This window comes from Apteryx mantelli, chromosome 5, assembly GCF_036417845.1.
Source record: "Apteryx mantelli isolate bAptMan1 chromosome 5, bAptMan1.hap1, whole genome shotgun sequence".
Lineage (NCBI taxonomy): Eukaryota > Metazoa > Chordata > Aves > Apterygiformes > Apterygidae > Apteryx > Apteryx mantelli.
Window position 1 is genome coordinate 37,325,519 of NC_089982.1, and position 25,553 is coordinate 37,351,071.

The 25,553-nt window shown below is 40.9% G+C and overlaps 1 protein-coding gene across 4 annotated transcripts in view; it reads right to left on the minus strand.

Moving 5' to 3' along the window:
* SH3D19 (SH3 domain containing 19) overlaps positions 1-8,109 on the minus strand; it is an 87,225-nt gene extending 79,116 nt beyond the window's left edge. For 2 of the 4 annotated variants that reach the window (XM_067297809.1, XM_067297808.1), the window contains exon 1: positions 7,955-8,108. In XM_067297809.1, the coding sequence (XP_067153910.1) occupies positions 7,955-8,045 (91 nt within the window). In that variant the 5' untranslated portion in view covers positions 8,046-8,108. Of the gene's footprint in view, positions 1-7,954 lie in introns of all 4 variants that reach the window. The other 2 variants (XM_067297813.1, XM_067297810.1) reach the window with 2 other exon arrangements.
* Positions 8,110-25,553: the final 17,444 nt, after the last annotated feature.

Consider the following 25,553-nt stretch of genomic DNA (forward strand, 5'->3'; position numbering starts at 1 on the left):
GCATGTTCTGATCTGATCACATTTTTTCAAAAGCCTAAACGAGCTGATTGAGCAGGTGACTCATACACAAAACAAATGCAACATCCCTTTTAAAAGCTTGGAATAAAAAAAAAAAAAAGTAGGAAAGAATATCAACCATAATATCTGTGACATTCAGCTTCTACTATGACAGTATACCATTTTCATAAACTCAGGATCAAAACAGAAGCTTTGCTTTCATCTAGCCTTTCAACTCAAAGGGTTAAGGCCCCCTGGGTTTGGCCCCAAACCCAGCTATATACAGACACAGAATGAAGGCAGCAGTTTGTTTTGTAATGTATGCAAGACATCATAAACCAATTAAGCTCCTCTTTAAAGCTCCTCATTTTAAATTACATCTTGTTAAAAGATCCTAAATTCTCAAGTCGGAATGCCAAACTAATGTTTTTCTAATAAGATATCCAAACCATACGAAACTCCGCTGATGTACACCACCACCTGAAGCAGTTAGTATAATACAGCGTGACATTAGATGATCAATTTCAAAAATATCAATACCCATAAAGCCCTATTGAAAATTCATACAACCTTGGAGAAAAAAAGGAAGCTTTCCTGCTAAGTGCCATCAACTACTAAATCTATGCTTTCGTGTTTGCTCAAAGCACTCCCTCAGAACGCCTTTTTGTCCTTCACTGCAGGGAAGGATGCTTGCCAAGCGTAAGCCACACATGAACAGATAACACATCATCTTCCGAAGTCTGCTGTTGGAACGCTGCAGTAACTTTGACACGCACCGTCTTTCAAGAGAAGAGTAAAAATCTCTGCTAGTAGTGAAACTGATTTCACTTCATTGTTCTACAGTTTGAGAAACTAAATAAGCAAGGCAGAACTGCGCAATAAGAAGGTTAAGAGGGTGGAGCTTCTTTAGTCTGGCAAAGAGGAGGCCAAGGAGCAATGTAATAGCAAGCCACAACTACCTGAAGGGGAGTTAAAAAGATCACAGACGCAAACTCTTCTTGGTATTAGCGGACAATACAACAAGCAGCACTGGTCACTACTGTGGCTTGTGAGGTTCAGGTTAAATGCAAGGAAAAGTTTCTTTACTAGGAAGCAGTGCAGCACTGCAACAGGTTACCCACAGAGGCTGCAAATCCCTCTCTTTTAGGAGGTTTTCAAGATTCAGCTAGACAAAGCCTTGTCTAGCTTGATCTACTGTTGGCAACAGCCCTGCTTCAAGCAAAAGGCTGGACAAGGTGACCTCCAGAGGTCCCTGCCAGCCAACGCTTCCATGCTCTAGGCAACAAAAATGAAAACAGAGTAAAGAAATTAAACAATGTTATATGTAAATATAGATAATAAGCATCAAATGAAGACCTCTACAGCAAATGGCTTTAAGTGTTATCAAAATAAAAATTCTTTTCAAACTGCACATCTTGTATGAGATTAGATACTTATTAAAACAGCACACTCAGAACTATGTTAACTTTTAATGGAGAGAGGGTTAACTCTGCTTCTCTGTTGTTTCCTTTAAATCAAGGCTATACTGTCAAAAGTAAATATTAACAAATATGTTTATAAATATTATTTATCCTCAAACAACCACCACTATGGTAGAAACCTCTTGCAACAAAGTTAAGACTCATTCTGCCCTTTGCTGTTCATCCCCTTGCTCTGTGCAACAACCCTTGTTTCATTATTTGTTACCGTCACAGGAAATGATTGCCTGCAAAGTGCAGTTAGCAGCATGGTCTTTGGACAATCTTAACTGGATGGGTTACTCTCTCTGGCTACAGTCTCAGTGCTCCTTTTGCAATGGTATATTTTTATGCCTGGCTTTGGCTAAAACCTAAGTGAAGAAGGTCCATTTCATCACACATTAAGTCTTTTTTGTTCTTTTGTCCTTTTACAGTTTCCTGGGCCAGGGAATCACCCTGTTGACTATCAGAAGTTATTTAGTTACTTCCCTTAGAGCAGCATTCACTTTTAGAATAGTGGTTTTTTTGGAAGACACAATACTCTGTGGTTCAGTCTACACTCTTGCCCAAATAACTGCAGGCAATTTTTTTGTTCCCACTGACAGTACACTTGAATTTCAAGATATGTTGATGAATTTTCCAGTACAGACTATGTTATTTAAGTTATACAAAAGCTTTAATTAGTATCTTAAATTTACTTCAACAAGCTAGATTCAAAAACTGCTAAAATTAGTGGAAATGTTTGCAGTAACTTCAATGGGCTGTGGAAAGGCCTGATCAGGTAATCTTTTTAATACTTACATGACACAACATATTAGCACTAGTTAACGATTATTACAGAAGAATTAGATCATTTGTGTTCCTTATATTTTAAATGTTTTACTGTGGTAGTGCCTGAAGCAATTATCAAGACTGAAGCCTTTGTGTTAGGCTCTGGGAATGCACAAAAAAAAAGAAAAAAAAAAAAAGGAGACAGAAGCCCAGGAGAAAGAGGCAAGAGATACCCAGCTGGCAATCGACTCTACCATTTCTTGAACTCCACGATCCAACCGATTAAAAAAAAAAAAGCCACCCATAAGCTCTCCTCTCAGTCCTCTTCTAAAAGACTTCTTGCCTGCACATGGACAGACTAGCAGATCATAGGTAAACCTTATGAATTTATTCAGGACGGTTGATATGTTCTGTTGGGGTTTTTTCCCCTCTGAATATGAGGCAATGAACGGCTATCCTTGCCGTGGACAATTTCCAGATGAGCACTGAAAGACACAGGTAGGCAGACGACTAAGTTACCAGTTGAACAGTGCTGACTTCTGTTCTGTGAGAAGCAGATCTTTCTACTCAATATAAGATTTAGTTAAGATTTTGAGAACATATATACCAAAAATAGATCATCTAATTCTTAGAGCCACCTTTATCCTAATCTCTTTTTCTCTCTGCTCTGAAGTCATGTGCACCCCTGGGAAGTGCTAATGTCAAGCTCTTTATGTTATGTTAATGTTGGGATCCAGTGAGCCCTAACGGAGATCACCGCTTACTAGTCTCAGGCTTAAGAATTTCAGGAAGAATCTGAAATCATCTTACTCTTTTTTCCTTAAGATCCAGCACATATTTTGCACTGACATGGGAACAGCTGCTGAGCATTCTTGTATCAAATTCTTAACTTATCTGAAAAAAAGTCTATAGTGCCTGCAAATTGCTGTTCACTGAATTTCACCAGACACACTACACAAACGCACCCCTGCAATTTCTCAGCATGTTGGGTAGTGAAATATTCAACCTTCATTTGTTATACTGGACACAGTTTATTGTTCTCAGCTTCCAAAACAAGTCAGCACAAGTTTGATGTGGGAGTGTAAAGAATTGATCCAACTCTGAACTAGATCTTGCTCTGGCAAAAAAACAGAACACCAGCCAATAAAACAACCAAAAATAGACAATGTATCAAGCTAATGGTTTCACCCATAATCTAAATTGCCCACGAGAGCTGAAAAAAGGTGCCAGAGAACCATGACATTTGAAATACTACGGAGAAAAAAAATAGAAGAATAAGCAGAGAAGTTTTAGTCAGCGTAGCAAAAAGTCACGTGTAAAATTTACAGCCACTGTGTGGGAACAAACCACAGACAGGCATTTGTGATAAGTAAGAAAGAGCAATATTAAATTAAGTCAAAGCCTTTCCTTGTATTACTGACCATCTGTATTTTTAACTACACATTCAAGTACAAATCACAATAGCTCTTCATTATGAACTCAAATAAATTTCATTATTGACTTCTCTACTTGGCTTTTTTTTTTTTTTAATGGTAGGGAACATCTGCCACATCCATAACTGGCTATTCTTCCTCTAGAAATACTGACCAGAATTCAAAGTGAAGTGATATAGACACTAAATATGTTTAAAAAAAATTATGCACTTGAGATAACATCAGAATACTGAGATTATTTCACAGTCCTAATGCAGCAATCCTTTTTTGTCTGAAAGGATGTGCACCGACACATAATTAATCAATGCAATTCATAATTAAGATTTACTATACTCAGTACAAACTTCCCTGCAAGTGCACTTATTTGAGTCAGAACTCACAGAAGAAAAAGTCAAAATGGGAAAGCACACCAGATTCAGGTCCAAAATTAGACTGTATACAGCCTGTAATCTAACAGGAAAAAGAGTTTTACTTTGTGGGTTTTTTGGTTTTTGTTTTTTTTTTACTACCCACACCACTTACTCCATTAAAAACAAAAACTCTAAAAATACCAAACAAAATGCAATAAATATCCAGTGTTCTCAATTCCTTCCGGAGTAATACTGCATGTGATAGAAATAAGGGACAAGGGGGTGGAAATCCATCACATGATTTTACTTATTTATATTGCTGTAAAATAACCTAAAGGTTTCCAACAAGACTGGCTTCCTTTCCCACAGAAGGTGATTAGATGGTTCAGTTTAATGAACTATGCAACTATTTTATTCTTCTCAATTTCTAAAGAATATATCATAGTTTTCCTCCCTATCACTTTGTTCCATGTTTCCTTGCACTTTCTCTCCTCCTGATCACTCAGACTAAAATCCTGATACCACAACAAACTCTGTAGAAACAGATCCACCCAGTGGCTTTTGTCGCAAGCTTAAGGGGTACAGAGGTCCATTCCAACACAGTGATGCAGAATGTGTCTAAAGAGTAGTTCATATGCAAGCTTTAACAATGAGTGTTAGGAGTTTAGGTTTTTGTAGAAGTATCACTGCAAATTGATCTGATCCTTCAAGAAATCAACAACATTTTTCGCAGAGAGCAGGCAACAAGATATCAATGTTTCAGCAGTGCATATGCCACTCTTATTTTATGTCAACCTGTGGCATGACGGCGGTCTAATAGAAATCCTGGGTTTTCCAGAGTCCAGCTTGGAGCTCCAGGAGGGCAAACGGGAAAGGAAGAGGTTTCCCTGTCTTCTTGTGTGACAACATGCTGAACTTTACATATTCTAATTAAAAAAAAAAAAAAGTCAGTATTTTGTAAAGGGAGAATCTTTCCATTAGAAGATTCTCAAATTGCTCTATTTGTTATCTTTTCCCAGGTTTTCCAGAACACACTTGTTAAAAAGCTTTCTTGAATTCAGAGAAAACTACCTCGTCTTCACAACATGCAGTGGGGCAAAGAGGCAGTCAAACAAGAGGACTGAGCTGTCTAACAGATTATTGCTATGGAGAAGGATGGTCCTGCTCCCATCTCACCTGCTCATGTCTCCAAGCTCCCTGCTTTACATCAGCTCTGGCACTTGTTTACCACGTCAGCAAGCCTCTTCAGCTCATTAGACCAGCTAAAAAAACTAATCCAGCAAAAAAGACACAGATTTCTAACAGCTCAGGCCGCAGTTTCACTCCTGGCTGGCACAGTCCCTTACCTCCCCCCCGGCTACATGTTCTTACTCTTTTCCTTGTGCCAGCTTCAACATTCATCAGATTCTGTAGCAAACCACTCCAGCAAGCTGAATCAGCAGAATCCCATCCATCGAGGTTAACAAGAAAAAGAGCTTTTTGCTGGGCTAGCACACACGAACTGGTTGGTGCAGGCTCTAAAACACACTGGGGCCAAAGCAAGGGCTCCGAGAGAGACCTGCAGCAGCCACCAAGTACCTCAGCCCAGGCTGCCAGGAAGCCACAGCTTCGGCGACTTTGCTCACCAACAGATCAGACCAGCAGCAGCAGTGCTGACATGAGAGAGAGACTGGGATTGCTCCTCTGGCGGCGGCAAGCTATTGCATTAGTTTAGCCTACCTCATCCTACTGTACCTGGAGTAGCACAACTGCGACTAGCTCCGAGGGAAAATACCACTTCTTCGTTTGACGGTCTCCTGTGCTCTGATCCTCCAGTAAAATGCTGCTAGTTACGAGAATCATTTCTACTTACATGTCTGATTATTTAGTAAGTCAAGCCCCTTGGAAGCATTTCTGAACTTTTACCTTTCAACTCCCTTCTGCTTTACATACAAACCTTGTACGGGCGGGACAAAGGTGAGCAACTCGGCGCTTACTTGTGCGCTTTGCCTGGTTAAGCTGAGCTCTTACGTATGCATCGGAAATCTAATTTGTTCACATTCACAATCAATTTAACAGAACAAAACGCTTAAATTGACAGTGAGCCAAGCTGCAACTACAAGGTTTTTTAAAATCCTGTAAAGATATCCAATAGGTTTATCTGGCACTTATCTCCATTACCTATTCATCATCACAACTGCACATTGCATGCAAAAAATGCATTTATAGACTTGTACACAAAAGAGTAAGAGAATTGTCAAGTAAGGGAAGGACAGCCAAGTCATCCACCTCAAGTGATATTCTTCAACAATGCCTTCAAGAACATTCTGCTGGGAATCTTTTTGTCTTCCACTGTCTTCCACTGTATAATCTTCCATACAGAGGCAAAAAAGGTGCAACAGCTAAAGCAGAATGGTAGTCATTTACATATACTTTACACTAGTAAGGTAACTAGTGCAGGGCACATTTTGCAAGGGTGTTGTCAGGTAAAAAAATAAAAATAAAAAAAGAAGAGACAGGCCCCTTATTATTGATTAGGAGCATTTTATCCAAGATAACCTGCAGGATCAACAAAGCGAAGATAATATACGTATGTAAACTGTAAGGCCAAATACAGGTTTTCTACTAATAACAAATTCTAAAGCAAACACCTTTAAAGAGTAGTCATAATAAATAGTAGCTCAAACATTTAGCTGCTGTGGAAAATGTAGAGAACCAACACTCTGTCTTTGCACCCTGCTCTAGACAAGGCAAAATCCTGCTCACACGCCAAGCCGCAATGGTTTCAGCAGGCTCCTGCTAATCCTGCACCTGCCCAGAACAGCACTGACATAGCCTGGGTCCCTGGAAGTCACAGGGCCTGTATGCTGCAAGCTTTTCTCTGCAGTGAGATCCCTCAAATTGCCACATTTTGCCATCTGTAAAGGAATGGTCAATTTCCTGTTGCTCAAACTGAGACAAAACAGTGTTAAGATTGTATTGTAATTACTAAAACCGAGAATATTTGGAATTTGACTTTAAATATGCAGTGCAGCTGACATTTTCCCCAGAAGAAGACTTTAAGAAACCAAGCATTTCTGGAGGGATTCTGCATTGACAGAAGAAGAATATGCTGCATTCACCACCTCAGCGACTACAGAAAAACTGATATAAGCAATGTTGATTGCTGTCAATTAACAATGACAACTGAATTACAGGGATACTTTCAATTGCTGGGCCAGGGTCCACTGGATTTCCCCATACGAAACAAAAGCTTACTGTGACCTCCAAGTCTCCAAAGCCTTATCAGTCTATTTGCTCCTAAGCTGCTGCCTCCATGCCTTCTACACACCAGTTCTTGTCTTCTATCCATCAAGCTCTGTTGTCTTTCCTACAGGACACTGCTAAACGTGGACAGATTTATAACTAGATGTTCCTCTACAGTAATATTTACAAGAAAAAACGGTGATGTATTTTATTCCCTGACACGGTCTGCTGCGTCTCTGGTGGTCACTGTGTGCCTACATCAGCACCAGTCTGGAGAGGGGACAGGCTTGCAAAGGGAGCATGCTCCAGGAGTGGCTGCCTTTGGGCCACCTCCAGGGCCACCTCCAGGGCCACCTCTGGGAGCACGCTTTTGGGCCACCTCCAGGGCCACCTCCAGGGTCACCTCCGGGAGCGTTCCCACCACGCGGCGGTACGGACACACGCCAACTGAACCCCTTCCCGGCAACACTGACCTGGACGACTGCTGCGGCGTTACTAACGCGATCCAACCCGTACCCGGAATTCGTTCCCGGGGACCAGGCGGGAGCCAGGCCGAAGCAACGCGTGCGGAGGGGCCCTCAGCGCCACCCGCTCCCGCCACGCGCTCCTCCGGGAGCTGCTCCGCGCCGGCGGAGCGGGGGCACCGGCACGCGGAGGCCTCCCCGGCCCGGCCCTGCCCTGCCCTGCCCTCCCCGCCCGCCCGCGGCCGCCCGGCCCTCACCTGCGGCCGCGCTCAGCGCGCCCCTGCGGAGCCTCCTGCCGCGCTCCCGCGGCTCCTCCTCGTCCTCCTCCAGCCGCCAGGCCTCGGCCATGGGCGAAGGGCGCGGCGGCGGCGGCGGCGGGACGGGGCCGGCGCCGGGGGCGCCCTTCAGGCGGCGCCCGCCGCCATGTTGCGCCGCAGCCGCGGTGCCGCGCGCCCCTCCGCGCCGCCCCCGCGGGCCGCCCCGCGCCGCCTGCGCCGCGCTGCGCCGCCCCGCGCGGAGGGGCTGAGGGGCGCGGGGCGGTGGCCGCGGCCTTCCCTGCCCCCCGCCCCGCCGCCGCCGCGCTGCGGCGTCAGCAGGAAGCCCCGCGGCCGCCGGGCGCCGCCGCCAAAGGGGGCGGAGGGGGCGGCGGGGGGAGGAACCTGGCGGCCCCGCGCCGCGCCGCGCTCCGCTCCGCCGCCCGGGCACCACGCCGCCCGGCACGGCCCGAGCAGCCCCCCCGGGTTGAGGGGGCCGGGCCGCTTTGGGGTTAAAGCTCGGTCTCCCCTAAAAAGGTGCAACGAGGCCACGGAGCGCGGGGGCCCTGGGGGAGGCCCGGCCGGGCTCGGCAGGGAGGCTGAGGGGCTCGGGGGGAGGCGATGCTCGGGGCGCGCTTGGGCGCCGCAAGGTGCGCGCTCCCAGGGCGGGAGCCTCAGGGAAGAGCTTGTCGTGTTTCCAAGTGGGCACCTCAGGCTCAGGGGGATTTTTAACCTTAATTTTCTGCGCCTCAGTTCCTCACATCGAGGACTGAAATAATGCCGTTTCTTTGCGTGACACGGATATTGTAAAATCAAATCATAAATGTTTTTACAGTTGACTCCGTGTTAGGCACCATAAAAAAAGCGTATGAGGAAGTTAACTTAAGCTTCAGAGCAGGTGAATAATGTGCGGTGAATAAAGTATGTGACCACAAATTAGACCAGAAGATGCAACAAAATACTGAGTAATCTTAATGTTGAGCAATATCTGTGTTGACTCACTAAGCACCATCTATCCTCTGCACTGAATAAATCACATATACAGGAACAACAACAAAAGTATGTGATCATGAAACTGAAAAATTCATCACAGTACATGAACATAAATGAATGTCTACGCGTTTTTTGGTGTTTCAGCACTTGACTTTGCAATCATAATTCCTTGACAGAGGATTTTTCTCCCTGAAGTCTTCTGCTCAAGTGGTGTCTTAGTTATACTTTAAAAGGACATAAGGCTAGAAACTTGAAACTGCATGCCCAGTAGGAATATTAAGTACATAATAGTGAGAATAGAGAAGTCAGTCTGCCGCTACAGATAGGCATTTGCAAAAGCCTTATGCTTCTGGATGATGTCTGTGTGGGTGGACTGCATGTTAGTCGAAGGATCTCACCTCACAAAGTTCAGTGCAAGATCAGTGTGCCTTGTAGTGGATCTAGACTGGATCCATAATGCCCTAGCAATACAGCGCTGCAACAAATACTCCATAGGGCTGTGCTGCAAGGCCTCACCTGCAACAAAAAGCAGAAAAAATCAGTCCTATCAAGGAGAGCATGAGGAACAACAGAAAACACCAGAAGAGAGAGAAAATGCTGGTATGTGCATGTGCTAGAGACAACAGAGAATTCCAGTGCAAAGCAAACAGCAAGCACACGTTGTTTGTATTCAAGTTCTTTGCTGTGGAGCCAAAATCCAGCACCTGTATTCAGCTCCTAAACTCCAGTAAGCACAAAGAGTGATCAGGACCATCCATTTTTCACTTCTTCATGAATATCTCCTTTTTATACTACGTTTTACTACTACTGGGGAAGGGAAGTTTACTATCATGTAAATTACCGAGGTAGGAAAAAACAGAAACATAAGATAGACTTAAAACAAATCTGAAGAGTCCAGAAAGCTGAATTAAACTTGCTTTTGTTGCTACTGACAAAATTAACATAGAGGCTTTCAAGCACATAAAATAGGAAAAATACGTTTGGAAAGATCTTAGGCTTAAGAGAAACATGCTGAACAGAGTAGTTCTAGCTGTGATTAAGGAAACATTCCCAAAAATCTCAGCTAATCCAAACAGTATGGAAGAATTAGGGGTATTTAACGTTGACCATCATGAAGAGTTGCTTTGAGTTCACAGAGTAAGATTAATTCACTGAGGTTGCATCAAAACTCAGTTTTTCAAGCTGTGCAACACAGTCAGAGTAGGGGTTCTGGAGCCAAAGCTCCAGACATAAGCATGGCAACAGGTGGGAGCCTGAAATTATGTGTGAGATATATATGGACAGAGTGGGAAAATGGATAATGACTATATTAAAAACAATCTTCCATATTTTTAATATGGCTGAAGCACAATTAAAAAGACCTGAGGAAAGTCCTACTTAAAAAATGAAAGTGCAATACCTAAATTATATAATGTGATAAATCTGAGCCAAGAGCTTGGCGGCTTACCAAGGTCAGGCAGCAGGAAATGCTCTCCGGACAGGAACTGAGGTTTGGAACTAGAGGAGCCACTCAGGAGATGCCTGGAATTGACAGAGGACAGATTTTGCCAGGAAGGAAGAGATCAAGCTATGATACCATTCATACGCGGACACGTGATTCAGTTGGCAATAACCAATGTACTGTAAATGAGTACTACTGGAAACAAGTAAAAATCCCCAGTATTTAAACAAAATTTGAATGGAAGACAGAAGCACATGAAATATTGAATTATATTTCTGAAAGATGAGCTATAAACCTACTTTGCCCTTACATTTATTACAAAAACCATGCAGTAATGCATATTGCCTCCTAAAGGAGGTTTCTCACCAGTAGCTAGAGTTCTTCAGGATACGTTGTCCAGATGTATACCCACGCTGCCGGTGTACATGTGCCACCAGCATTCAAGCTTAGAGATGATTTTTGGTTTTAAAAGCCTGCAGAACAAGTGTATAGAGGGTAATACAAAGGAATGTGTAGGATAGTATATATTCACATACTCTTCACTTCTCTTGGCTGCAAGATCCTACTCATACACAAGGACTCCACAGGAGCAGGGGTGGAGGGGGGACATCTAGAACTCCATTTCAGAGAAATAACTTTTTTCTAGTGAGTGCTGTCTAGACGCACCCATCCATGCTGTAAGTGACTGTGAGCCGTGCCTCGCTTTTCATTGATGTTCGTATTTTCAGGTGATCAACAGCTTTAGAATTGCTCTATCAAAGGCAGTATCACAACTCTGGTGTGATACTTGACATAGGTGTGTAAATAATGGAGGTGTTTAGGTGGAAGGTGTGCATTAACAAGTCTGCAGGAGAGAAATCGTGCTCTGAAGGAGTGCTCCTGAGCAGCAATGGCAGATCCACTGTAGCAGAACATACTCTGACACAGTCCTTTATCTGGGTAGGCTGTTTCTAGGGAGAGAGTGCTCTGCTTTTGGGTCTTTTGACAAGTAACAAAACCAGCTGTTGAAGTAATCAAAACAGCCACAGTGGCTGGCTGGTCTAATAATAGCCTAGGCCAGACAGAGTAATTTGTAATAGTTTGGCTCTGATCAGAACAAAAAAAGGTTCAGCTGCGCTGTGGTATCCAGGGGAACAAGGAAACAAAGAGGAGGAGGGGAATGGACCCAACAGTTTTAAGTAAGTGTAGCAGAAATTAAAGCCATGCAGGAAATTCTCTCTAGGAAGTCAAGAAACAAAGCTCCTCTTTCAATTTTCAGCAAATAGAACAAAGCGAAATTATCAAAAATGAATGAAAATAATATGAGAAGGAAAAATACACATAGAAGAAAGTTCAAAAAGTGGAAAAAGAAAAAAAGGCAGAGCTCTAGCTCTAGTCTCAGGTGGTTGAGAGGAACAGATCAGCATATGATATATGCTGCCATAAAGCCCTGTATGACGTACAATATATTTGCATCTTACAAGTAGGTTGAAGGCAAAAAAATCTTACACTCTAGTACTGCAGTATCTCTGTGTATGTGTGCACAGGAATAAACAGACTGTATATCTTCATAGCTACACTTCCCTGAGAAAACACATTTTAATGTCTCAGAAAGTCTGTAATTTAGTTGTTAGAATCTGAAAATTTCTCACTGAGGTTCTGCTCTGTCATATGCATCTTCACCGTAATGTACATACTTGGAATTTCACAATGGCAGAGTAAAAGCAACTGGCAAATGGGTCTTTGTACCCTCTGCTGAACACTTAAAATTGATTGCCTTGGCAGTTATTACTTTTTAGGTATTTTGTTCTGATTCACATCCCTGGAATTGCCACTTTGTTTTGGCCCTGCAAAAAGATACTGTTTTTCAACAAAAAATATCAGCTCTAAAGAACTGCTTAACTGAAGTCGCCCATGTAGCCTCAATGTCTGCACAGGTTCTGCAAAGCAGCTGAAGCCTGGAATGAATGTAGCAGTGCTTGGCCAGGATACAGGAGTCCCAGACCACAAAAGGATGCAGACAAAGGATTTCTTAAAAATGTGAGGGATGAAAAAGAGTGTTTTAAAAAGGGAAAATGTAGCCTTTGAACAGAACAACATTATTTTTATTCTGAGTAAAAATAACAAGGATCTTGTTCAATAGACTGACTGACATAGGAAGTAGGGCCAGTATAGTAAACTGACATTGCTGAGGGCCAAGATCTGACAATGGGATCTCCACTTGTGTTCAGCAGGTCCAGGGGGCTTTAGTGTGAGTGGGAACTGACATATCACAAACCTGCAGGCTTCCTGAAATGTCTCCAGCTAAATGTGGCTTCCCTTGCCTTGCTGTAACTGCTTGTGGCTCTCATCACATCAGCATGATGAAAATCTAAAGGTAGATGGTTTTGTGATAAGTGAGGATGATTAAGTTAGAAGAGTACTGATTTCCTTGAATAAAGACCTTTCCTCTTGAAACAGGGGAAATTATCTTTACTGAAAACTGGGGATTTTTAAACTGTCCTCAAAAAAGCAGAAGGATCTCTGCATCTAAGGAATAAATCCAATAATTTCAAAAGACCAAACAGTATAGTGCAACTTGCCCCCCCCCCCCAAAAAAAAGGCTGCCATGTGGGCAAAACCTTTTCAGAGAGGGATTTTTATATTTGTCAGTTTTTAGATTAGTTTTACTAATAATTTTGGTTATTTTTGTTGCTTTCTGACTTTGGTGGACAAAGGGGCCCTTTCCTGTCCTGTCCTGTTATATAATAAAGATCTCTTAACATTATTATTTTTCTCTGTTGTTAATTATCACTCACTGGGTAATAAGTATATCTGCTTCTACTGCCTTCATGATTAAAGGAAGACAGGTCGAAAAAAGATCTGAGGAAATATGGAAGGGAAAAGAGCTGGTTCAGAGGTGAATGTTTCTTAGAAAGAGAAGCTGTCAAGGCCAAGTTGTTGACAGGTTGTGAGAGTCCTGAAGTGTTAATATTTACTATATAAGCACAGAGTTATCAGTGGACAGTGTTGATATTGTGCAAAGTGGGCTGGAAACACCATGATGGAAGAAGCGTTATCGCACTGGACACATGTGAGTGTAATACCTAGGAACAGACAATGCTATCCCCAGGATGAGAGTCCAGCTTTTCTGCTGCAGTTTGCGCTTCAGTGCAAAAGACTGACAAGGAAAAACTTATGAAAGATAGCAAACAGAGTCCAAAAGAATACTCAAAAGGTGAAACATGGAGCTATAAATTTGTCTCTTGCAGTAAGCTTATAAGCTTCCCACAGTTCTTAAATTGGTTGTATTTGATTTGCTAATGGTTTTGCTTTCTTCTGCTCTGCTGCCATGAAATGCAGGCAAAGTGCTTTTCACTGGATACCTATATAACATGCATATGGGTAATCCTCACAGTTTAATTCAAAATTTGCAGTCTCCTTTTTTTGTTCCACTGTACCACCTGTGAGCAGTCAGGTACTCTGTTGTATTTTTCTTGTGCTGAACATTGCCACAGTTCACACTTTCCAGAAATGTTCACAAGGGAATGTTAAAATTCAGCAATAGGATAATTCTGCAATTAAACAGTTGTACGATAATTACTTATTTGTGAGTTCAGTGCTGAGTAGTTTAATATTAATGAACTTGTAATAGTCTAGTTACATTGATGTGTGTTTGCTCATGGAAAAATATTTTTCTAGTGTGGAAGTTTTTCAAAAATTTGAAGTAGACTATAACAAATAGAATATTACAGGTTTCCAACTTCTAAAAAAATTATTTTGATCTGTTACAGACATTATCTTTCAGTCATACATTCAGCAACACTCAGCTTCTTAAAATAATTTGTTTTTAATAAAAGCTGATGAGTAGAAAAACAGTTTGATAGCTTTGATTGAGTACTTGGCTAGGACCCTTGACAAAATGTTGGATGACACCCACTCACTTTAAGCCAGCCAGCCAAACATGATGCAAGATATAGCAATGTTTCTCAGACACTTATTTTTCAATTAATCTGACAAGACCGAAGGACCTGCATAGATCAGTAACAATTAAGAGGGAAAAAAATCCTACATGATAGTATCAGTCCTGTCTTTTTCAGTTTTATACCACCTCCTTTACTCTAATCACCAAATGTCAATAGAAGAATAGATGATTGCAAATGTCTTCATCATCATAGCCTTCACATTGGCTTTAAAGAGGCTTCCATCAACTATGGGTTTTAAACATTTCTCACTCTTGACTGCAAGACTGTATTTTGTTAGGCTTTAGGAGTTCTTTACTGCAGTTACATGTACTTAAATAATTGTAGTTTCTAAGTTGACAGCTCTTGAATAATCAAGGTAATATCTACAATATTTAGAGAGATGAAAAATAGAGTTGCATAACTTTTTTTTTTCCTGACTACCTGAAATAGTTTCATGTTATTCATATGTTACTACTATCAAGCAAGCTGGTACTTTTATTGTCAACGATAGACCTCTTGCTAACCCCTTTGATGTTGAGTTTTGTTAGCAATATAGCCTGACAATGGAGACCCTCTGATTTTTTTGCATCCTTATTACTTTGTATATACATAAACACATTCACTGGATTCAGAATTCTTTTCCATATTCACCAAGTATAATCACAGGACTGTTTAATTCAAAAGAAAAAAAATGTGAAAAAAAATTACAAAGTTAAACTTTATAATGTGATGGCATAACAGTAACCAAATTTCCTTTGTTTTAGTTACATAAGTGGAAGCCAAATGTCTGCCAAAATGTCTGGAGCTGCCAATGAGGACTGGACTGAGGAAGGTTAGCAGGATTTTTGCAAGATACTATTGGAAAAATCCTGTCTTCCATGGACAGTTTCTTGCAGAAAACTCATATCTTGCAGGAAAGCTTTGCTCTAAGCAGTTGTTGAGCCAGAGCTGTACACAACAGATAGATGAAAATTGAAGCAACTCATATTTTCCCTAAGGTGTGATTTTCAGCCTTTCAAGACTTCCATCTTCTTTTCTGTCACGTTCCATGACACCATAGTCTCTCCTACTCTTCCCCAATATATACACACCATAACTCTTCTAGCCTGCCCCAAACCTCTGCCTTTCTCGGACTATATCTACTCATACTGTCTATTCTTCTCCCCAGAAAAAAAATGCACTCCTTTGTTCAAGAGAAATGGCTCACTCAGCCCAAATTTTAGAGCACGGATTCTGGCAAAAGCTCCTTACACCCTTTAGTTTTTGTCTTTCTAGCTAGCATGTCCAGAGCTCTGCACTTCAGTTGCCACTAGAGCCTGTCAGTCCTTGTGTGTCCAATTCTGAGGATTTTCAGCATAAGTATCTCTTGCTCCTTCTCTCTTGTTGCCCCCTGCTTCCCAAAAAAGGGCACGGAGAGTGGATAGGACAGAAGGGAAGATGGCTGCTGCCCAACCAGCCAGCTCCCAGGGCACATTCACATCACAGCTTTTGGCCTGCTTTTTTCATCTTCATTAGCTCAAATGAAATGCCATATTCTTCAAGGGGCTGCAAACCAGGAAGCTTTTGGAGCGTGGAAAGCGTGAAGGGCAGAGATAAACCTGGGCAGAACTTCTGGGGTTTTTACATCTTGGCAGGAGGTATGGGCTACTCCTCCTCTCCTCAGATGAAGGGCCTTGCTCTAGTTTACATGAGTTTCTGGTGGTTCCAAGAACATGAAGTGGCATCCGGGAACTGGCAGGGCAAAAGGGATTCCAGACACATTTAGCTGTGCTGTCTGTGCTCTTTCTTGATGTTCCCATTGGCTAATTAAATTGTCTTTATGGGCAAAATCTGCTAACTGTTCATCACAAATTAACTTCACCAGTTCAGGATCTGTTTCACAGAAAATAAATCATTTACATATAATGTGAACTCCCCTTCTCCCAATACTGTCTAAAAGCCAGAAGCAGTTTAAAGGAACTCTACAGCATTCAATTCCAGACCAGTAAGAGTTCAATGGTCTGGAAAATAAGAAAGAGAGTGTCAGAATCAGTTCTTGGGATGCCTTTACAAAGCCTGTGTGTTCAGAGTTGTGCTGGAGCCTGAAACAACCTCTTGGTCCTGAAGCAGCTCTCTCAGAGACAACTTTATTCCACAAAACAGCCCAGAGCCTGGAGTATGCAAGTGGCTTCACACATAGTATCTTCTTCCTCCAGGGTGTAAGTTCTGTGTTGTATCTCCTAGAGTCAACTGGGTGATCAGCAACAAGCCTGAGACTCCAGGCCAGTCTCGCTCAGCTGTGATTCACGAATGACTGCATCTTCACCAGGATATGTTACCACAACTTCAGGTAGCATGTCCTACAGTGAGGTGAACCATTCTATGGTTCTTCCTTGAGAAATATTAGAAAAACCCATCTGTCTATGAGGGGAATGGAGGAAAGGCACTGGAAGAAACCACTTAGTGTTTAATAGCTTAGCTTATATCCTGATTGCAAGATAAGCAGTTATATTCACACTAAAAGCTTCACCTAGGTGTTTGCTTATAGCCTTTGTGTCCAAGCCAGATAGTCTGGGTTATATACTCTGTGAAACTCAAGAGATTTTCATCTATGGATGAGCAGAGGATTTAGGGACAAAATTGTGAGTTTGAATTTACACTGCAGCAAACGTGCCTTCAGGGTTGCAACACAGCCTTTACATTCTACAAATTTACAGATGTGGTCATGCCCCAAATTCGTAGCTGGACTACAATTTCAGACTTCTTTGGAGTTGAGGAAAGTGAGTCAGATGTTCTGATTTAATTGGAGGCATAATTAAAAGACAATGTTTGATCTAGAATTCACTGTGAAATCTACAGTAAACCTCCTTTTGCCCAGACTGGAGGAATGCATATAAAGAAGGTGGGTTTGAGTCATTCTTTTGTCTTGCATTTCATCTGTGCCGCAACATACGGAACTTCCTGCTGTTGATAGTCGTGGCACACACAATTAATATCGGCAAAACAATGATTTAAGACTGAGAAAGGAATGCAAAAATTTGCGAGAGGAGAATGTAAAATATGCAGATAAAACCTTTGTCCCACCTCACACAATTATAACAGCTATAACTTTCTGAGGGGATTAATATGGGTTTATCAGCCAGTCCCAGGGCAAGACGTTAGAAAAGTTTATAGAAAAAGGAAAACAAATACTGAGGAGATGTTCTGGAGTAAATTGTCTCTCATTTTACTCTGATGCTTACACTGGCTGAATGCTGACATACTGCTGCAGCACCAGAGCTCATCGTTCTCTGGATTAGCACTAAAGAAAATGCATGAGTTTGACAGCTGTGGTAAATGAGTCTTGAGCTTTTTCTTTTTTATTCATGGCTGGTTAGGTGTGCAGGTCACATTCCAGCCTCATTAGTGAATGATGGCAACTTAAGTCTAGTTATTAATTCTCCAGCTTGCAAATTGTTAGCAACTAAAACCCACTAATATTGACATAATGTTGGCTGAACCAGAGATTTCTGAGTTTAGCGGGACTTTTATTTTCATTCCTTGATGAAAAACGTGTTGTTGAATAAAAACATAACTGTTTAGAACTAGACAGGTTCACATGGGCTGGCACTACAACTAGTAATGTTAACAACTGGCAAAAATGACATTGCTAGAATGTTTCCATTTTGATATTTTTTTTTTGGTAATTGTTCAAGACTTTTGAAATTTTACAGATCTGATTTTTCCCTGGAGAGCTTAAAAATTAATTTAGCAAGCCAAAACACTTAAAAAACACTTCCTTTTCTCCCCAGGAGGTGAATTTTTGCCTGAGTGCAATGGTCCTTGGTAACTTAAAATAACGTATCTTGTATTAGCAAGATTTAATCTCCATCTTATTTACTCCTAAATAGTCCAACAGTCTTAGTCTTCTCCTGGCATAAGTCACCTATTCATTCTGTACAGTTACTAGTGCAAAACTTTCAGGGGACAATTATAAACATTCACAATTTATTCATGTTTGATGAAAATTAGATTAATAGGGAGCATGAGCAATGGAAAATCATCACTGCTAAGACATTTCTAATGTGCCCATGACCACAATACCCTGGCATGTTACTGAAGTTAACTGAGGCATAATTCAACTTACGCACTTTTTTCTTCCTTCTAATTACAATAGCACAGCTTTACTTGTGTCACACATTTGCATGTGTGTTTATACATGCATGATCATTCCTGTTTCCTACAGGAATAAGCTAAGATTGATTTCTGACCCTAGTAATATAATGAAAGACCTGAACTAGACAAAGTAAAACATGATGTTGCATGACAGAAGAGCATCCATTGTCTCCTACTAAAATGTAAAGAAAGATTTAGTATGTCATTTTCCAGTCTATTCATTACATATCTTTTTTTTTTTTTTTGTAAGATTTGACCTCCCCGTTGCAAAACTCCTGTAAAATTAGCCCTGTGGCTTACCTTTCAATTTGAAATTAAATTATTGGGAAATCCAGTGAAACGATTCTCAAGCTATGCATGGTTACACGTTACTTTTCTTGCTGTGACTCTGCTCTGAACTGTTGAGCTGATGGAATACTGAAATGTCAGCATGCTGCTTGCCTATAAATAAAGAACAGGCATGTAGAGTGAGAGGTGTCACGAGAGGAATGACAAATCATAGAATCACAGAATGGCTGAGGTTGGAAGGGACCTCTGGAGATCATCTAGTCCAACCCCCCTGCTCAAGCAGGGTCACCTAGAGCACATTGCACAGGATTGCGTCCAGGCGCGTTTTGAATATCTCCAGAGAAGAAGACTCCACAACCTCTCTGGGCAACCTGTTCCAGTGCTCTGTCACCCTCACAGTGAAAAAGTATTTCCTCATGTTCAGATGGAATTGTCTGTGTTTCAGTTTGTGCCCGTTGCCTCGCGTCCTGTCACTGGGCACCACTGAAGAGAGTCTGGCTCCATCCTCTCAACACCCTCCCTTCAGATACTTGTACACGTTGATAAGATCTCCTCTCAGCCTTCTCTTCTCCAAGCTAAACAGGCCCAGCTCTCTCAGCCTTTCCTCATAAGAGAGATGCTCCAGTCCCCTAATCATCTTTGTAGCCCTTCGCTGGACTTGCTCCAGTAGTGCCACATCCCTCTTGCACTGGGGAGCCCAGAACTGGACGCAGTACTCCATGGATGCCACGCACAACACTGATGAAAGCATTTGTTGCTCCGTCCCTCACTTCCTTGTCTATAGAACGGGGTGAACGCTACTTATTTATGCTTACAGCACTCTGGTAAGAGAAAGAAGTTAGAGACTAAATAATTTACTTACTAAATTAATTAGGAGGGATATAATTTTCTTTTAAAGACAGGACAAGAAAAGCAGTTGATAGGAGAAAAAAGTAGTTTTCTTTCCTTTTCCTGTAACTGAAGTAGACAGGAAATAAATGTTAAGGTTTTCGCCATTATAGAGCCAGCTTGCCACAGAAAAAGAAGTGTTCAAAACCAAGAAGAGAATTGCAACAATAAATGTTCCCAATCTTGCTCAGTGGAAGAGCTGGATGCCTTCTAGCATGCTACTCAAGCAAAGACTTTCAAAGGACTCCACTTACTTAACTAAGGTTGCCTTTGCATTTGACCAGCAAGCAGACCCAAGATGTTACTGGGGGGGGGGGGGGGGAAGAGCAGGGGGAGGACAAAAAAAATGGACTTAGAGTTAGTAACCTAACTCTAAAGGATAATGAGCGATCAATACAACATCCCAAACACATTTTCTTTACTTATTGACAAAACAAAAGCTTTCTTCTAAATGACAACCAGTCCTTGTGTTTTAAGGCTCATCATTTTTTTGGACATTAACAAGCTCTGGTTAATAGCAGGATACACAAGACCATTAAGTAGCGAGGTCATAGTGAGGTCACCTGTGCATAAACTGGAAGCCAAGTTCTACATACAGGTATCTTTTTGCACCCACTAAGCAGTAAGCAGATAGGATAAACCAAGAAGAAAGCCACACAATGTCATATAAAGTTTAGTAAGTTAAAATAATTAACAGGAAGAAGAAATATGCATACAAGAACTTGCTAAATTCAGATCTGATTATGTACCTTTTAACAGCATTTACTTTTATAATTAAGAGAACGTATTCAACTTCTCTCCAGTTCTGAACATTTTCATCCTAGAACATCCAATTTACAAGTAACCTTTAGAATATATAAAACATGTTTGTTTTCAAGCTTCAGGGAATAATATTTCCCTAAAGCAACACTGAGGTGAACTGATTAGTATACAAGTATACACAAGAACCCTAAATGACAGCTACTTCACATTCTGGGTTGAAGACACACTACAGAAATGCTTGTTTTTGTTAATGATTGTAGAACGGCTGGTGTGATATACTCAAAAGAGTGCATCCCAGCAACCCATTCCCAGCTCAGAGTTTCCTAAGTGGTATACTAAACAATGTACCATCTATGGAGTTCTGTAGTATCTTGTTAGACCAAGTAATAGTTTTTTCTGTTGGGATGGGATCCATCATTTTCTTTCGTTCTGCGTAGTCTCCATTCTAACATAAACCTCAGTTTATTTCATATGTAGTAGTACTGTAAACCAAATGCTGAAGAACACAGGCATGGTGAAGTCTGGTTTTGCTCAGGACTATTTTTGTCTGTCATAACTAATCAACTTCAATTAAATTAAATACATTAGTTAATCAATGTAACTAATGTATCAGTTGCAATTTAGACCCAGGGATTCATGCACTACAAAACATTTTTTTCCTTTTGTCAGCTGGTATAATAAGGGATATTACCCCTCTTCCTTCCCCCACCCATGACAAGCCTTTCCTTACTCTTATCCTTCAATCATCACAGCTACAATGATATGACATGTTGTATCCACTGCTCAGGAGGCCTATGACATGCTACATCTCACACATTCCATCATATGTAAACTATCAATAAATGAATCTAAACCTCTTTGGCATTAAGCTTATAAACTGGCAGAAGAGAAAATCATGTGCACATATAACCCTGTACTTCTTGTGTTTATCCCCCATCCAGCTATCCAATATTGAAATATAATTTGTGCAGTGTGATCCGAATCATGTTTAAAGGATGGGCAATTTTATTACCATTCATCCTTGTCAGGATCACTTTTAACAGCATGTGTAGCTGAACTTTCCAAGAGGCAATCTTTTGCTGTGAGAAATGTTATCAGAATACAAACAGTGAGTCAAGAAGAAATTGGAGAGCCAGAAGTTCATAGTGTTCCTGAGAAAGAGAACTGAACAGATTCTACTGAACCAAGTAAAAATTTTTACAAACTGCGTCCATTGGACTTACTCTCTGATTTGTCCAATGTCTTGTTTCCAGACTCTGTCACTAGAATCTTTTCGTATTGAAAATATTCACTAAAAGGCCATTCAGTTCTCATAGTACCTCTGTCTTCAGTCAACCTGGCTAATATACACATGCTACTTGAAACCATATTTCATGCAGGAGATTCTTAGGCTACCAGAAGTATCACTTTTTTCAGGGCTAATGAGAAATCAGGAGAAATGGTAGAACAGGAAATCATCTGGAGGGACTGTCTCTTAGGACTTTTCCCTGGTGAGGGGCTGTGACATGATCACCAACAAGGACAAGCAGTTCTACAGAACAGGAACTGGGAGGTAGAAGCAGGAGAGCAAGAGAGTGAGGGCAGCAGTAGAAAAAGGAGAATCAGGACAAAATTTCTCTACATTTTAGTTTATTTATGCCAAATGTCCCCACATCATTAATACCTTAACCCAGGGAATAAAAAGAATAGGAGAAATACAGATTTTTGTTATTGTTTATTTCACAGAAATTCTGGCCTTACATCTGATATCACAGGTCTTATGTTCGTGCTGTCATTTTTCATGTACTTAGCTTTTTTGCAACATATTTCAACTATGCATTTGATGAATTCTTCATTTTCCTCTCTTCTCTTAAAAAGTTGTGTTTATGTATTTATTCTTTGTATAATAAATATTCTTGTGCATTTATGATGATCTCATATGGTCCACACTGATCCAGACTCTGATCACAAGTAAGTTTTGCTTAGATCTCACCAGGGTCTCAGATGTCATGTCTTCTGCCTTTCTCCTGGTTTCTCTTGGTGCAAATCCACTGATGAACTGGACCAATGATGATAGAGCTGGATCAGCGCACAGCTTCTTGCTAAGCGGACCTCATAAAAATTACTTAAGACATCTCAACAAAAGTGAAGTAATCCCTGTGCACAATAAATATCATCACATGTGCTCTAGCCACTTTATGCCAGTTAAAACAGTTGGAGTGTTCTGCAACTGGTGGAGTCCTTGCCGGAGGCTGTGTAAAGACAGTATAAAAGCTGTTTCTTCAAGGGTCTCTTGCAAAACATGGCAGATGGAAGCTGTCAGAGCCAGAACTTCAGCGCCCAATCTGGCAGAGACTGTTGTTACGTTGGGGGCCAGTTCAGACATCAGAGCAGCCCAAAATCAGAAGACTACAAAGATGGTTTAAAGATAGTCTTGCCTATCCTCCCCTAGGGCTGTGAAATCAGTCCTCCTGCTTCTAAAAGTGCAGTATAAAAATTCTCTTGTAGTCTTCTGGCTGCTGCATTCTTCACTTAATTTGGCAGGCTCCTTTCTACATCAAGATTGGGTTTCCCCATTTAAAAAACAGCAAAAATATGAATGCTTTCCCTGTGTTGTAATTTGGCAGTGAGGATGGAACAGGAGCTTGGCAGAGGTATTTCTGTATACCTATTTTAATCCATATCAGTAGACGAGGACACGTATTCCAAAAAACTACAATCAAAACAATGGAGTCTTTCTGCCAGCTTCAGCTGGTTTTGGATCAGGCATGTAAGTCCTCACATTACCCACAAAATACATCCAGTGTTGAAGCAATCTAATGGAAGAGCCATGAATTTTCCAGACTTGCAGACTGACTTGATGAAATTGTATTTATGGAACAATAATGCCATTCCCTTTCAGTCATTGGCCTCTCTTCTAACAAATGACAGTGCTGCAAATTACTGCCAACTGTGGGAAATTCTGAGATCTGAATATTTATCCGTTAGGAGGTGAACAGCATTAACCATATTCTAGAGTGAAGTTTCCAAAATCAGTGTTTCAAAGTGAAAGAAAAGAACACCCACATAATTTTATGGCACTTTGTTAAATACAAGACCAAAGGGAAATCAAGCCAGCTTCCTGGAGCTGGTACTGTGAAAGTGGCTAGCTTTTCAAGCCTTAGATTTAATATACTGCTCATGGAATTTATCACATTCAATTCTTTTTATGACAGGCAGTATAACTCCATGTTTGTATGCAATTGAGAGCTATACCAAGGTGTGTTCCTGGAGCGTTGCATTGTGTTGAATAGTTTTTCTTTTTACATTTTAATAAATTTACTACTACTGTATGTACAGTGTCCACAAAAAATCTATTATTAATAACTGATATAAATACTGTTGTATTATAGATTCACGGCTGCCTGAAGGCTCTACTAGATTCCATGAACATTCAGGCATAAGTCTTTTGCAGTCAAGCCAACAGGAAACGAAATGGTATCTTAATAGACATAACATAAAAAAGAAATAGAACAAACAGTACAGCTAATTAAACAAAGCCAGAAAATCAAGACAGGAGACTATTTCATTGCAAAACTTGATCCGGGGTGAGAGAGGGTAGAGCACAGGATAGTTGAAGGGGATATTAACTACTTTATCTCATGATTTCTTGATCTGAATTGGATCTGACCATAACCCGCATAGCCTTGCAAAGGTGGTAGTGGGTGCCCTGCTCCTTCTAATCTTCTCCTTCCTACTAAACCCGGATATTACTGAGGAGGAAGTGCTGTGAGGAGCTACATCTAGTGAAGGCTCATAAAGGTGGACTAGAGTACCTGGGCCAAAGAATTTATTAGTGTGATTATACTGGCACAAAGAGTTTCCAATTCAGATTGGGCCCCTTTGTGTTGGGCACTTCCTACCATGATAAGAAAACAATACAAAACAAAGGAACAACACAGGACAACACAAAACCAAAAGACAAGAGGAAAGAAATACATGACATGTGGACACTGAAATACAGAAAAGTTACATGGTGTTTGACCAGAAATTGCAGAACCAGGTAATTAACTCTACATCTCTGGGGCTCTAACCTTGTTAGTTTACTCTCTCTAAGGTCTTTAGTGGCAAGGGACAAAAAATCAGGAAAACCACATTTGGATCCTCTAAGCACTTTCCGTTTTGGGACAGCAGGATTCTGGTTATTGCTAGATTACTTGGACTCTACAGTAAAATAACTACCCAGAATCTCTTTGGCTGACTAATTTCTAGTAAACAGAACAAGAGGAAAGGAGGGTAAGCTAAAAGCAGTCATTTATTTACTTTTATATATTATATATATATTTAATATATTTTTATATACATTTATTTAATATTTATATATTACCATGTCTTGACACTGAGGTTGAATTGCTTTTGTGAGCCTTTTCCCCTTGTGAACAATTTAGACTCACAAGGAAGAAAAGATCCCTTTCTCAGGATTAGCATCACTCAATAGTATTGAGACACATTTTTAAATTTCTAAAATGATATCTTGAGGGCATGTTACTGTGTTTTAATCAAACACATCAGTTTGGACAGCCGCTGTCTCAGAAGCAGAGCCAGACCTGCAGGTGAAAAGTATTCAGCTGAATGCAGGCCTATGATATGATGCCATTGCAAAAACAAAGAAATGGTGACATTTTGGAATGGCCATGGATCATATCTGGAATTCAGCAGCATAAATTATGTTCTATACAGTCCTGCTGCAGCCACATCTGAAATATGGTGCACTGGGATTTCTAAACCTTTAAGAAGAATGTAGAAGAAAACAGAGAAAAATGACAATAAATGCCAACAAAGTTATACAAAAATTTCAGGAAAGGAAAATATAACACACAGTACAAAAAGGAAGTTTTAAACATCTCCATATTAAGGAAATTATTCGGTTTATTATACCAGTTCAAAAATTGTGCATTGACCTGTTACAGGAACTTATTTGGTTTGCAGTTCAGTTCACCATCTTAAATCAACAATTGAACTAATTCTTGCAAACTGCAGCTAACCTAGACATTTGCTATCTGTATGCCTCTGCATACATAGCTTTCTTGTGTATGTACCTGACATAGTGCCATCCAACAGAAAATCTGGTGATGTTTTTCTCACTGTCTACTGCTCTGACTCTCCCCCTTTAACCTTACTGGTAGACTGAGCGTTTCAGCTGCCTGTGTTAGGC